Source organism: Equus caballus, chromosome 13, assembly GCF_041296265.1.
Source record: "Equus caballus isolate H_3958 breed thoroughbred chromosome 13, TB-T2T, whole genome shotgun sequence".
Taxonomy (NCBI): domain Eukaryota; kingdom Metazoa; phylum Chordata; class Mammalia; order Perissodactyla; family Equidae; genus Equus; species Equus caballus.
In genome coordinates this window covers 1,181,602-1,196,435 of record NC_091696.1, presented here as the reverse complement: position 1 = coordinate 1,196,435, position 14,834 = coordinate 1,181,602, and the positions used below count along the sequence as shown (strand labels likewise).

General features: G+C 64.2%; 1 protein-coding gene across 5 annotated transcripts; it reads right to left on the bottom strand.

Moving 5' to 3' along the window:
* Window positions 1–1,048: 1,048 nt before the first annotated feature.
* Window positions 1,049–13,335, bottom strand: MAFK (MAF bZIP transcription factor K). Of its 5 annotated transcripts, none has more exons than XM_023655108.2 (4): window positions 13,173–13,335; window positions 5,113–5,257; window positions 4,773–4,847; window positions 1,049–3,859 (listed from the first exon to the last, which is right to left on the bottom strand). In XM_023655108.2, the coding sequence occupies exons 3-4, from the start codon at window positions 4,806–4,808 to the stop codon at window positions 3,428–3,430; spliced, it is 468 nt and encodes a 155-aa protein (XP_023510876.1). In that variant the 5' UTR covers window positions 4,809–4,847; window positions 5,113–5,257; window positions 13,173–13,335; the 3' UTR covers window positions 1,049–3,427. The 5 variants fall into 5 exon arrangements, with proteins under 5 accessions (XP_023510876.1, XP_023510878.1, XP_023510875.1 ...); XM_023655110.2 differs by lacking the exon at window positions 13,173–13,335 and adding an exon at window positions 11,941–12,585; XM_023655107.2 differs by lacking the exon at window positions 13,173–13,335 and adding an exon at window positions 8,255–9,051.
* Between the last annotated feature and the right edge of the window lie 1,499 nt (window positions 13,336–14,834).

Sequence of the window (14,834 nt, the reverse complement as noted above, 5' to 3'; positions counted from 1 at the left end):
AGGGCAGCAGCCAGAGAGCAGCTGGGCAGCCTGGGGGCAGGGTGCCCTTCAGCAACTTCCCCAGAGCCCAGCGCTGGCCGGGGTCTGCGCCTCCCCACCTCACACCCACAGGCTTGCTGCCAGCTCTGGTTACAGCGCCGCCGCCTGGGGCTCCCCAAGGAGGAGTGGGCGGGGGCTGGGGGTGCTCCCAGGGTTGGCTGGGGGAAAACATCTATGGTTGCCATTGACAAGCTCGGGGCTAGGGACCCCACTGTGCTGAGCACTTTCATCCCCACCCTGACTTCACAGAAGCGGGGCATGAGGTTTGGAGGGGGCCGGGAACTGGCCCAGGACACTCAGAAGCTAGGGCACCGATGCACATCCCCTCCGTGACGACACGACGCAGTCCTGGCCAGCTCGGGCACAGGAGGAGCAGGAGGCCGGCAGCTTTCAGAAGCCCTGAGATCTCCCTGGGAGCTTGGCCTTCCGTCCGAGGCCGAGGCCAAGTGCTGACCCCCTGCCCTCGCAGGGACAGTAGGCCGGGGCTGCCCACCACGGAAGGCCCGGAAAGGAGGGGTCAGCATCCCGAGGGGACAGGACCCTCCATTGGCTCTGGCTTTTCGGGGGGGTGTGCTGACCCTAGGCCACCGTCCAGGGTGCTCTGCCCCCTGCCCCAGGCAGACCGTCTCTCTCTCAGCGTCCCGCAAGCTCATCTCCGGGCCCCAGCCCAGCAAACCCAGGTGAGGGGCCTGCCTGGTGACCGGGGCACATCGCCCAGGGGAGGGGCTGTTCCCAGTGGGAAAGGAGTGGCCGTGGCCACGGACTGGGGGTCCTAGTCAGGACAGACGGGATTCCGGGAACTCCACTCACTGTCCAGAAAGTGACCCGATAGCCACCCCAGAGTTGTCCTGACAGGACCTTAAAGCCTGGGAAGCCGACCTGCGCTGAGAGGCCTATGGTGATTGGGGAGGACGTGGGGGCCTCCAGCGGCCCAGGACACCAAGCGGACAGGACGGGCCCTGTACTGGGGGTCTTGGCCCAAAGCCCCCACTACACAGTGAGACAGACCTGAAACCAGAAAAGTCTTTATTGCAAAGGTACAAAAGCGTCACAGCAGAGATGTACAGCAATAAATTAGGTGGTGGCCGTGAGGGGACAGGGCAGGTGTGGGCCACGACATAAGGTCTCTTCTCAATAATTTATATCATGATAAAAGCAGCACAAAAATAAATATTGAAATGAAACTGCTGGGCAGGCAGAGGCGGGGAAAACCGGTGGGTGCCGAGCTTACGAAGGGGAGGCCCCGTCCCCCGGGGGGCCAGGCCCTGCGGGTGTCAGGGACTCGTGAGTCAGAAGCACAGGAGGACAAACCCACGCCACAAAGACGTCCCTGCCTTTTGTCTTAAATAAAAAACCCATATATTAAAATTGTGACAATGACATCTCAATGATCCAAAAAGAAAAGCAGGAGGGAGCGAGCCAGTCTTCCTTCCCTGGCCCCTGATCCCGGGAGGGCAATGGGCAGCTGTGGGGACAGCTCCTCCGAGGCCCCAGCCAGCACTCGCCCACCTGCACCCCACGGGACGGGGCGCTCTGTGAACCCGGGGCGGCCACTGGGCAGGACAGCCGGCCAGGGTGGGCAGGGGGTGCGCCCAGGTGCCCAGGCCATCTGCGGGACCCAAGTCAGATGGGCAGGAGGGGAGACCAAGGGCAGCGGGAGGCGACCGGGCCTCCCACCTCGGGCTGCGAGCTGGTGCCTGAGGAGCCAGGCGGGGTGGCGACAGGTTCCCACTGCCCTGCCCTCGACGGCTGCTCTGCTCTAAGAGGCTGACAGTACCCAACAGGAAAAGAGTTACGAAAAGTCTGTACGATAAAATGTGTATATAATTTTATATATATATATATACTTTTCTCTCTTTTTTAAATATTTCCCCATGGTCCTTATTGACATCCAATGTGGATTACCTACCATGGCTATGCGATCAACAGCTTTTGCTTACACACCGGGCCTTTCTGTTACACACCAGGTTGTGTAAGGATCCAGCGCCCCAGACCCTCCGCCTTCTCCCAGGACAGGGACAAGGCCATGTGGCAATGCTGCTGGAGAGGCCCAGGTGCCCTGTCTGCTCCTGCCAGCAGACACAGAAGCTGGACGCAGCCCTTGGGGCTGTCAGTCCTCCCCCAACCCTGGCATGGCTGACACCTGCTTGCTGGGGGTCTCCCTGGGTGGCAGGGCACAAGAGGAAACCGGGAGCTGGAGCCCAGCGGCTTCTGGCTAGTGATGGGGCTCAGCAGCTCACTCAGACCCAGGGCCGTGGCCCCAGCATCCTCCCAGGAGGGGTAGAAGTGGCCGTCCATGCCCAGCCCACACAGGGAGCCCCCGCGGTGGCTCTCAAGGAAGGGAAGCCCCAGCAAAGGTCACCTGCCCCAGAAAGGGCAGGTGAAGGTTCCAGGGAACTCAGCACCAGGCTCGCAGAGTCCCCTCGTCTCCTCTGTGCTGACACACCATCCAGGTGCTTCCGGGAGGCCCGTCCGGTCCGTGTGGACTTCCTGGCCCAGAGCCTGCCACCTCGCCCACCATCACCTCCTCTGCCCCATTCAAGCCCGCCTCGTCTTCTGATCCCACCCAGCCCCCTGCTCTCTCACCTCCTCCAGCAGTGGGAGCCACAGGCAGCCGGGCGCCCCCCAGCTCCATGGCCGCTCCGGAGGCCTCGCTGACAGCCCGCCGTTCCGCACAGAACCTGCTCCCCACCCACCTCCCAGCCCCCAAGGCCCATCGCCCCCTTCCCATGCTGGGCACCACCTTCCCGGGCTCTGCGAGGCGGCCGCAGTGGGGGCTGGGTCCCCAGGCCAGGCTGCCACTGCTCCTCAATAGGGACCTCCTTCCGGCCACCCCGACACAGAGAGAAAACTCACAACACTCATGCACCTGCACCCACAGGCCCCCCCAGGACCACTTGCAACCAGCCACTCCTCCCAGGCCCCTGGTGCTGCAGGTGCTCTTCTGAGGTGGCAGGGGGACAGGCACGCTGACGTGTGTTGACAGGCTGCTGGTGGGAGGGGTGGAAGACGGAGCCCTTGCCACCCAGGCCACAGGGCCAGGGACCTGCTGAGGGCCCTCCCTGCAGACATCCCAACTCCCCCGGCACAGGACACAGGCTCCGGAAGAGAGACAGTCCGCAGAGAGCTGGCAGGGCCCAGAGGAAGGCGAGGTGCGTGTGTGTGCATGTGCGTGTGTGTGGGCGTGTGGGCAGGCGTGCGGCACACGGGCTCACAGGCCCCTAACTCTTCATCAGGCCCCTGTGACCTCGCCCCGCCAGGAGCCCCACAGGAGCCTGTGCTTGGACTCGGGGTTTCAGGGGTCTGCTCCCCATGGGACCCTCCAACAAGCACGAAGGACAGCCCCTCTGGCCCCACCGCCGGCCCCCTCGCCCAACCGGGGCCGGCACTAGGAGGCGGCCGAGAAGGGCACGGAGCTGGAGATCTCAGCGGACTTGACGATGGTGATGACGCTGGTGGTGGCCACCTTGGTGGGCGTGATGGGCCCGCGCGCCACGGTGCGGGCAAAGGTCTGCAGGGCCTCGTACTTGGAGCGCAGGGCGTCCAGCTCCAGCTTCATGCTGCTGTTCTCACGCGCCAGCTTCTCCACCTCCTGCTGCAGCTCCACGCGCTGCCGCTCCAGCTCCTCCTTCTGCGTCACCCGCTTGATGCGGCAGCTGGCGGCGTAGCCGCGGTTCTTGAGCGTGCGCCGGCGCTGCTTCAGACGGACCACCTCCTCCTTGGTGAGGCCCCGCAGGTGCTGGTTCAGCTCCCGCACCGACATGGACACCAGCTCATCGTCGCTGAGCACTGGGGCGTTCTCGCCCGCCTCCTTCTTGACCTGCGGGGCCACAGCACGGGGTCAGGACCGGGGCGAGGGAGGCCTCGCTGCAGGGACCCCAGAGGACCACTTGGAACGTTGCCGTGGACGAGCCCGGCTCCTGGCAGGGCCCCCCTGCATCGCAGGCTGGCCTTCACTCCATCAGGGAATGGGGACGGTCACTGTGGGGTCACTCAACATTGTGCACAGGATGTAAGGCAGGACGGTCCCCGATGGGGGCCGTTGGCCCCACCTGCCATTACCCAGTTACTGTCTGCCACCCAAACTCTGCGAGGCCGCAGCCTGCACGTGTGCTGCCCTCTGTGGGTCTCCAGCACCTGGTGCACGACTGACACGGGCAGGGGAGCGAGGGGAAGGCGAGGCAGCCTACTGTTCCGCACCCTCGGACCCAGGAGGCCCAGCCAGGGCCTGGCGGGACACGGCCACATCCACCTGCAGGGCCTCAGGAGGGGCTTGGAGAGGCACAGCCCACAAATACCGAGAGTCCCCGCTCCAGCGGGACCCAGCTCTGCTCCCGAGCCAGGAGACGGCCGGCCCAAGGGCACACGCTGGCCTCCAAAGCTGAGAGCCCCAGGAGGCGGGCAGCCGGAGCCAGGCCCGGGGAGCTGGAGCAGCACCGTTCACACGTGCCCTGCCCGGGGCCTGGCGGGACCAGAGGCCGCACTGCCCACGCCAGGGTGCCGGGGCGATGAGCACATCCTGGCCAGGAGGCACCATCCCTCCCGCCCCCTCCACCCAGGAGTTATGTCCTTGGACGTAAGCCTGCGTCTCCGAAGGCTGCAACCCTCGATTCTGTCGACATCTCTCGGGGACACCTCCTCCCGCCCTCTTCCAGGTGACAGGCCTTCCTCCCTCACGGTCCAGGCAGTCCTGGGACAGGGGGCTGCGCGGTGGAGACGGGGTGGCCCCTTACCTTTAACGCCTTGTTCGGTTTGGGGTTAGTCGTCATAACCTGGGACAGGCACCCGGACAGAACTGCGGAAAATCACTGCAGGATCACAGAACAGAAACGCACGTGGTTAGGTCCTGGCTGCGCTGCCGTGACAAGTGACCTGAAGCAGGGATGTCCCACTGCAGAGACGCTCCGAGGAGGCTCAGCTCCTCGCACTGTGCCATCCAGTCAGCCCCACAAAAGCAAGGAGGAGCCCAGCCTGGCCTGAGAGCTCCCCAGGGGGGCACCCTGGCCGGGCCTGAGCCTCTGCTCGGCCGCGCCCCCCACTCCAGCATCAGCCCAGGGAGCCGCCCAGACCCACCTTGTCCCAGTGCCCGGTAGCCACACGGCCGTCCCGCGCTGCCCGCCGGGCCTGTGCTGTGAGCACCAGCGCCTTGGGGTGAGGCCAGGTGTGAGCAGCTGTTGCTTCCTGTTCTGACTCCCACTCTGAGCTCCGACGTTCGCACCTGCGGGGCACAGGAGGCCACAGTGAAGGGCCGAGGCACGCAGCGGCCAGGCCCCCTCCCGAGAACAGCCGTGCCCAGCACTTGAGCAGTGCGCCGGCCAGGGGCAGCACCCTGCCCCGCCAAAAGCCTGTCACCCCCGACCCAGCCTGGCTCCCCGAGAAGCAGGGCCCCTTCGGGGAGCCCCTGCCCTTGCAGAGCTCACCCCAACGAGGGACGGGTGGAGCCCTGTGTCGGCCCCAGCCCGGCCCCGCCCTCCCGGCAGACCCACCTCTGCGAAGGGCACTGCAGCTGTGACATCACCGCCGCCACCTAGACTGCCCCACAGCCATGACCTGAGGCCCAGACGGTGGCCAGAGGCTCCCCACGCCAGCCAGCCCGGACCCGGGAGGTGGGAGCCACCACCTCACACGCTCATGGACTGTCTGGCGGGAGTCGTCCCCGCCGCCCGCCAGCCCCCCTACGCCCGCCCTTCTCATTTTCGCGTCTGCATTGTGTCACACATTCTAATCATTCATGAAAAAGCCAGCCAAAGCATCCCAAGCATGATTCCCCTCTGATAGTTGCCATGGTGACCTTGGGAAGTAGCCAACCCCTGATGGTCGCCATGGAAACAGAGAAGCCCACAGCAACAATGGCTTCGGGCTGGCGGTGCAGACACGGCAGGTTGCGGGACAGTAAACAAACCCTTGGTGCCCTGGCAGCCAGGGGGGCAGGAGGGGAACAGGCACCTGGCACACTGACGCCAGCTTACGGGATCAGGGTCCGCTCCCCAGGTTCCAAACGCCACGTGAAGTGAACTGAGCAGAGAGACCGTCAGAGAAACGCGCCCAAGGAGGGGAAATGGGGCCCCAGAGACGGAGCCGCATCAAAGCCTCCATCTGGGGGGAGCGAGACTCAGGGGGATGGGCTCCACAACGCCCACAGTCCTGGGACCCTCACTGCAGCATGGCCTGGGCCTCCACCCATTGGCCCTGCCGCCAAGGGCCCGCCCGCCCCTCACCCCAGAGGCTGCCAACACGACAGAGGGGCCGGCACCCAGGCCTGCAGACGCCGACTGCCCCTTGCATCGTGGCTGCTCTCCCAGGTACTAATGATGGCGGTGGAGAGCAGGACGGCAGCGGGGCCGAGCCGGGTATGGCCTCCGGGGGCCCGCACTCCTCGGCACCCCTCGCAAGGTTTCACACGGGTGCCCGAGCCAGACACGCAGCAGGCTGAGGCAACCCTAGCAGGGAGCTAAGAGCCGCTTCCTGACAGTGGCTTGATGCCCTGGCATCTGGGGGCACCAACGAGCACCCCACAGGCCCGCCCCTCCCTGCAGGTGCGGGGGTCAAAGCCAGGCTGAAGGAGTCTCCAGGAGCCTGGCGGGAGCCCGGCGGCTGGGAGAGCCTGAGAAACTTCTCCATGGCGGGCGGGTGGCCGGCGGGGACCGTTCCAGCTCACACTCCCAAGCACGTCAGCACACAAGGGCCCAGAGCCGCCAGGGCATAGCTGTGCGGTGAGTCACCAGCTGTTTACAGAGCTGGGAGCTCACATTCCCACAGCCCCGAGGCCCCTCCCACCCTGCCAGGACCCGATGGGAAAAGGAAGGCCCCAGCCAAGGAGGGGCCTGCTCAGACCCCCCACCACACCCCACAGGCGTTCTGTGGCCCCCCCCCCCCCCGGGGATGGTGACATGCCAGCTCAGCCAGGTCATGGGCCGTGTTCAGGGCAGGGATGCCCCCCGGGGACCTGACCACCAGGAATCACGTGGCGGGACACCTAGGTGACCAGGACGCGCACAGGCCTGGGTCGCAGCGCTCGGCGAGCTTGGCCTCCTCCCCTGCACATAAGGGTCTATCGCCCACATCAGCGAGGTGAAGGTTGCCCGGGCATAGCCCCGTGTTCATGGGCTCTGAGCCCATCTCGCCTGCGCCCCTGGACTAATGGGGGCCCACCACCATGGGCAAGGAGCCTCAGCAGAGACGGGAGAGCAGCCCTGGGGTCCCGCCTGGGGTCTGAGCGAGGAGGACGCCTCTCTCTAAGAGAGGGCACCATGGTGGGGTCCGACCTCAGGGAACTGTCCCTAGTTCTCAGACCTTCTCTCCAAAGAGAGTGACAGGAGGACTAGAGGAGCGAACGTGCCGAGGTGACGGCTGCCCTGGTCTCGAGACAAAGTTGGGGAGTAATTCAGTAAACCCTCTTCTCTCTGTGGGTCTTAATCTCCTCTCCTGAAAAATGAGGGGATCAGAAATGGGGCCCCAGGGTCTTGTCCAGCTCCCAAAGGTTCTCGGCTGGGTCCAATGGGTGACGCTAGGAGAGAGACCCTGGCTGGGGGCTCCATTCTCAACCCCCAGACTTCAGGGTCTGTACCAGAGGCCCCCTGAGGAACCAGAGACGGGGGGAGGCTGGGAAACCCCAGGCAGGACACCATTGCACAGCTCTGTGCTCATAAGCAGGACCCCCACTGCCTCGGCCCCTTCAGGGACCCGCTTTCCTGGGAAGTTTTCACCAACTGCTGGAGAGACGCGCTGCCCACCCGCCCCGTCTGTGCCCCAGCGGCCTGCCCCGCGAGAACCTCATCGCACAGCCACAGGCTCCAGGTCCAGGGGCAGAGAGCCCTTCTCTTGGGAACTCAGTACACAGAGAAGAGCTGCACTGTCCCTTACCTCTACCCAAAATACACAAAACACATGTGCTATCGACCTAAAGACACTCCAAACATTAGAAAAAGGACAACCTGCTTTTGGTTCAGAGGAGCGAGGTTCAGAGGAGAGTTTCGGATGAGTGAAAAAGAGTCAGTGAAACAAGTGATTTTAAAACAACTGTCCTAAAATGGGTATTTGTAAGCCACGGAACCTCAGGCAACCTCCATGGGCACCAGAGCACACACAGGAAGAACTGTCTTCTGAGCCGGCCGGAACCCAGCCGGGGTTACACACTGCAGCCTGGCGCGGTGGGGCCAGGCGCGCGCCCCAGAAGCTGGCCTCCCCTCCTGTCAAGGGTCTAACGCCACATTACCGCATCAGCAACCGTCAGTGCCAAAAACGCCTCTCCAACAGCTGCCCACGAGGATGCTCCAGCTGGGCTGTCCCACGTCCACGGACCGACAAGTCTTAGCGATGCCGTGTGCAGAGAGCCCGCGCTCCCAGGGGCTTTCTGATGCCACTCCAGTCACCCGAGCAGCTCAGCGGCCCGTGCCAGGCTGCGTCTGGAACGGTGTGTCTGCACGTCCGCTGCGTGCACCCACTTGCCCATCCAAGTGGGAGTGACCACGCGCGTCCCCTTCAGCCCAGAGGGGGCCGCTGGTCAGGAGCGGGCGCAGTCAGCACTTAGAACGTGGAACACCTTTCGGGCGACTATTTTTCTAACTGAAGAGGCTGGTTTTCAACCCAAAGCCAGAAACTTCATTCTGACGTACATCTAAACAAGGTGAACAAGGAAGGATAATTTCCTTTAAAAGCAGAGGAAACACCCGAGCAGCTCAGATGGAGTCAGCTCCAGTGACCGCACAGTTTGGAATAAATTAGGGAGCCCGGGGCGCCCCGCCCCTTCCGGCCCGTAAAGAACAGGGCAGGGCGACTCTGCCCAGGGGAGCTGGGCATCGAGGCCCTGCGCTCCGGGAGGGCGGGGCAGGTGGCCCAGGTTCCACCATCCACCACTGCCTTCCAGAAGCAGGTGCGTCCAAGGCCAGGATCTCGGGTGCCTTCGGGTTCCTTTTTACTTTCCAACTCCCAGCAAACGCCTACTGCTTGGCACTAGCTCGTGTGGGAAACTCACAGCCCTGGCCGTCCCCAGCACACTCCGGCCCTCTCTGGGCTGGGCCCGGGTTGGGGGTTTCTCCACCAATAACACCAGGCCCAGGCAGCTGATGGGAGCCAGGGCCCCACCCAAGGATAATCTCCTAGGTTGCCATCATGTAGGAGAAAAGATTTTGAGTTTCAAAGGGCTCCAATGCTGACTTAACGACTGGCCCACCCACTCATCTGGCCTGTGAGCTGCATGCGGGCAGGAAGCTGAACCTCTGGCACCTGTTCCAGCGGGCAGAGAGCGGAGGCGGCCGCTCCGGAGCCTCCCAGCAACTGCTAGGCGTGGGGTACCCCTCCCACTGCCATCCTCCCAGGTCCCCAAGGCTGTCAGGGTGGGGAAGAGGGAGGAGGGGAGCCGAGGGGTTCCGTCTTGGAGGAGCAGTTTCCCACTCCAGGCCGCAGAGCAGCAACCGCTTCACCTGACAGGTGCAAACCCTGAAGCCAGAAGCCACCCAGATGTGGCCGACTCTGCTCTGCAGGGCTGCGGGCCTCTCACAGGTGACCAAAGCTGAGCGCCCCTCCGGCTGGCTGCACGGCGGGGTTGACCCACACAGCGGGCTCCTGACAAACAAGCAAACGCTGACTCGTCCACAGTGACCTGTTGCCTCACCGGCTGAACACAGGCCCCAGGACCAGGAGGGCTTGGGACCACCTCCAGACCACCCTGCCCGCCTCCGGACACAGGGTTCTGCTGATGTCACACCCCAGCTCCCCTCAACGTGGGGGGTGTCCCGCAGCACCTCGCTGTGCACCCCACCAGCCCGGCCCACACCCAGCCTGCAGGCTGGCCCTGGCTGGCTGCCCTCCGGCAAGACAAGACTGTCTGCCCGGCTTGGGGGACGTCTGGTCACCTTGTGTTTGCGGTTCGAGGAAGCTGTGTCATCCTGGCTCCATCCGGAGGTGACTCAGGCGGCTGCCGGGCTGACAGCAGGCTGAATGCCACACCCCCCACCGTGCGCTGGCCCCTCGCTCCCGCTGGCCCCTCGCTCCCACTGGCCCTTCGCTCCTACAGCCCCAGCTTCAGGCCAGTCCCTGCTCCCCTTGCACCCCTCCGGGTGGTCCCTCCGCCTCCAGGCTCCCCTTCAGAGTTCTGTTCTCTCCCCAGCCATCTCATGCTGCCCAGGGCTCCAGTCAGCCTCAACCTCCACGTGTAGCCAGGATGCTCCCTGGAAAAACCGACAGGCCCGAGACACACGCGTCTCCCGCAGCTGCCCTCCCGTGTCTCCAGCTCAGACGACCCACCATGGCATTCACGCAGACATCACCCCCCAGGCCTCACCTCTCCCTCCACGGCCGCTCGCTGACCCCAGCCTGCTGGCCTCAACCGAGTCTTCCTGCAGATGCTCTGGCCCCCCGCTTCTCATCAGGACTCCTGCCTCAGTCCCTCAAATGCAGCCCCCCAGGCAGGCGGAGGGACCCACTGGCTCAGAGTCCCTCCCAAGCTGCCCATTCCCTTGGCCACCTGTCGCCATTCCAGGCCTCCACCTCTGGCTTCTGACAGCAGCCCCCCCCCCCCCCCCCCGCAATCTGCACTGGCTTCGCACCCTTCTCCCGTCACCCCTGCCCTCCCCTCTCCAGCCCTCGCTTCACCAGAAAGCCCCATTCCTGCCCTCCTTGTAATGGGTGGGCGCCTGGTCTTTCTGTTGGAGCCCTGCCTCCCTCACTGGGCGGAGAGCAGGGGGCACTCTGACCTACACCCGCTCCCCCAACTCCTGGCAGGTGACAGGGGCCGCACAAACAGGTGTGTCAGCACTGCACTGAAGGGAGGGAGCCTAGGGGACACCTTCTACCCCACACCTCTGTGCCACCCCTTGCCCAGGACGCCCAGACATCAGGCAGGGTGCCCCACTGGACCCTGGACCCGGGGCTCTGCCACCGCAGGCCAGGCGAGAACCCTCGGGACTTGGTTTCCTCATCTAAGATGGGGGCGGGGGTGTGTGTGTGTGTGGACTGTGTGCCAACCTAGGTTCACTTCTACCTGCTCCGAAACCCTATGACTTTAAGGTGACACTTTCAGTTTCCTGAAACTGTAAGAAAGAGGAAACACGACGAGCCCGTGACTTATAAAAAGCAAAAGTAAATAGCGGAGCGATGCATCTCCCATTGCAGAGAACGTGGGGGGGTTGGGGGGGAGGGAGGGTGAGTCACTGTTTACTGCTCAGGGGGAGCAGCTTCACAGTGGACGCTCCCAGCCCATTTCCCGTGTGGACTGGACCCTGAATCCAGAAAGTCCACACCAGAAACCTTTAGACCCAGGCAGGACTTCTTCTAGGTCGCCTGTGACTGTAAACAAACTCCGCAGAGTGAAAGCGTGCACGGCGGACAAAGAACAGACCGGAACCCGACCTCACGCAGTGGCAGCCTGGGCGCTGGAGAAAGGGCTGGAACGCAGCAAGCCCCGCACTCAGGAAGAGCGACTCCCCCAGTAGCCTCGACTCAACTCCCATTTTTAGCAACCACCTTGAAAGTAAGCGACGCTGAACTTGGACCCGGGCCCTTAAAGTCCAGCGACCTTCAAGCACAAAAGGAAATGCGCTCCGGGGAGAAGCCTCGCTTTGTGTTTTTGAGTTAATAAACATTTTATTTTGGAATAAAGAGAGGTCTAGTTGTAAGTTATGAAAGCAGACGCCCTCTCCCGAGCTCAAACTCGGACATTCCTACTGGGTCACCACTGAGGAAGGGCCATGCTCAGGAAGCCTGTCAGCTACCCACAATGCAACAGGTTGCAGGTGTGCCCCACCCACCTGCACAGCCCACCTGCAACTTCCCAGACCTCTCCCACCTGCTTAGACTAACATTTTTTTTAAACAGCGCCATTCCCCCACCAAAGACACCAGGCTCAGAGCCCAGGCCCCAGAGCTGGCACACAGGACACACAGCTGCACTTTCTCAAGATACCTGCTCCGTGATCGCCGTGACAGCAAACCTCACCAACGCCAGTAAACGGGTCAGGGGAGAGCGGGTGGGCACCCAAGCCACACTCGTGGGAGCCCAGTGATTCTGTGTCGGGTTCCCGAGGCCAGGCACCCGGCAAGAGGAGGTGGCTGAGGGTTGGTCAACTGTTGAATGAACTGTTAGGTGGGACATCCCATTTCTGCCTCAGCTACAACAGCTGTGTGAAAGGTCAAAGGAACGTAATCATTAACACAAGACACAGCAGGGAACTTCCAGCAAGCCCGAACACGGGCCCCTCCAGCATGTGTTCTGCGTTGCCCAGAAGACCCCACAAACTACCACGATAGACAGATGGCAAGGCGGTCTGCCTTTCCTGGGGCAGACCTAGGCACCCAGCCAAATAGCCGCGTCCCCTCCGAGGTCCCGGGGAAGGCGCGTGGAAGAGGCAGAGACATTATCTGTTTCCCAAAGTCAGCAGAATCACAGAAAAAAAGCCGCATTTAGAGTTAGAAGACACGGAGACCCCCCCCCGTTCGCAGATGTGGAAAATGAGGCCACGGGGGAAGCGACACGTTCGCCCTGTCCCCCTCCCCACCCCACGCCTCCAGAGCAGGGCTCTCTCCGGGAAACGGCTGGCAGGTCAGCTGCTCAGAACGTGACCTCGGGCCGCGAAGTCCCCTGCGGGGTCCTTCCCCTCCCCACCCCAGAGAGGCGTGGCCCCCGCCGCGAACACGGGTGGGAAGTGGCCGCAGGGCCGGGCAGGACAGCACGCCGGGCCGGCGGAAGCGCCCAGGTGACCGAGGCCGGGTCTGCCCAGCGAGACCACGCGCTGCCCGCGCTCCCCGGCACGTGGCGTTTATTTTCGCCCCCGCCTTCCCGCCTCAAGCGGATCCCCGGGTGGGGGGGAAAGGCAGAGCAAGGTGGGGTGGGGGGGTGCCGGGCTCCCCGCCCGCCCTGTGCTGGGGCGCCCACCGCCTCCGAGCTCGGGCCCCGGGGGAGGCAGGGATCGGGGATCTGGGATCGGGGGGCTCTCCCCGGCCCCAGGGGAAGGCGATCTGCCCAAGGGCGGGACCAGACCCCCCCAGCCCGCGGCCGCCCGGGGCGGACACCTGACGGCAGGTGCGCGGGCCGGCGCGCGGGATCCCGGTCCAGCCCCACTCCGCGCGGGTCCGCGGGGCCGTGACTCAGCGGCGGGCGGGCCCCGCGCCCCCGGCCCCACCCCGCCCGCTCCTCACCTGGCGTCGCGCGGGGGCGCGGGCGCGCGGCGGCTCCTCGCGGGCACGCGCTCTCCTCGCGCTCCCTCCCGCGCTCCCCCGGGGCCGCCGCCTCCGCCGCGCGCTCGGGCTCCGACTTCGCGAAGAACAACAAGTCCCCCCACCGCCCGCCGCCAGCCTGCCCGCCCGCCCGCCGGCTCCCAGCATCTGACACCGCTTCCGGGATCGGCGTCGGCGCGCGTCACGCCGCCCCGCCCACCGCGCGCCGCCGCCCCGCCCACCTGAGGCCCCGCCCACGCGGGGCCCCGCCGCGGGCCATCGCCCCCTAGGGCCCCGCCCCTCTGGCGCAGGCGCACGGAGCCGGCCCTCGTCCGCGCCTCCCGCGCCCACCTGGGTAGGGCTGGCGGGCTGCACCTGTGCTCACAGGTGTTGCGCGCCCCGCGTGGTGGCAGTCCCGGCGCGCACGTGGAGGCAGTCGTCCCCGTTCATCGTACCGAGCCGGAGCCCCCCCTCCTACCCCATTTCCCTCTCGGGGCTTGGGGCGGGCCGGCTCTTGTCTGCACCCCATATCCCCCGGCGGGCCCTCGGGCATCCCCTCAGACTCACCGGAGCCCTCGGGCGACCCCACCGTCCCCAGCGGTAGTCGCAGACGAAGCCCGCATTGAGGAGGGCTTCCCGGGGAGGGGTCTTTGCGGGAGGAGCGGGCCCTGAGGAAGGAGTGGGGCTTGGGGCTTGCTTTCTGGAGACGGTGCTCCGGCTGTTGCATCCAAGTTGCAGGGTGGTGTGGTTTTATCACAGGAGGAGACCACCTGGCTGCACGCGTCCAGGACACACCACCCTGTCTACAGGGCAGGCAGGCTCACACAGGAGGAAAAGGCACTTGACGTCCCCCCACGACGGACACCCCCATCTGTCTTTGGATTTCCCTTTTTTTTTTTTAAAGTTTGGCACCTGAGCTAACAACTGTTGTCAATCTTCTTTTTTTTTTTCTGCTTTTTTTTGGTCCCCAAATCCCCCAAGTATGTAGTTGTATATTTTAGTTGTGGGTCCTTCTAGTTGTGGCATGTGGGACACCGCCTCAATGTGGACTAATGAGCGGGGCCACGTTCATGCTCAGGATCCGAACCAGCAAAACCCTGGGCTGCCAAAGCGGAGCACACGAACTTAACCACTCGGCCACGGGGCCGGCCCCAGGATTTCCCATTTTGGACCAAGAAATGGGTAAAGAGACCGATTTCTCTTCCATAGCACAGCCAACAACATAAAATGGTGATAAATGGCATTAACCCACAGCCTCAGCGCCCAGGGCCTGGGGAACAGTGTCCACCCAAAGTCCCAGCTGACGGTTGCCCTGGGGAAACAGGACCTGCGAAGGTGAGCCCAGAATGGGGGGAAGATGCCCTGACCTCAGTTCAGGGCCCATCCCTTGGCATGGGGGCAGCCGCCTCCTGCAGCAGAAGGAGGCTGAAGCTGGAGAGGTGACGGGTCCAAAGTCACACCCGGGGCCTGCAGGCCCACCCTGCACCTGGCTCCCGCTCTGCCAGCACTTGGGTGGGAGGCTGAGCCCCTTGACGGTTTCTGCATCCCTCTCTCAGAAAGAATGAGCTGCCTGCATGGGGCCACACAGCTCAGTTCCGAATAAAGAGAGAGGGAAACTCGCCAAGGCCCCTGGAATGACGGCAG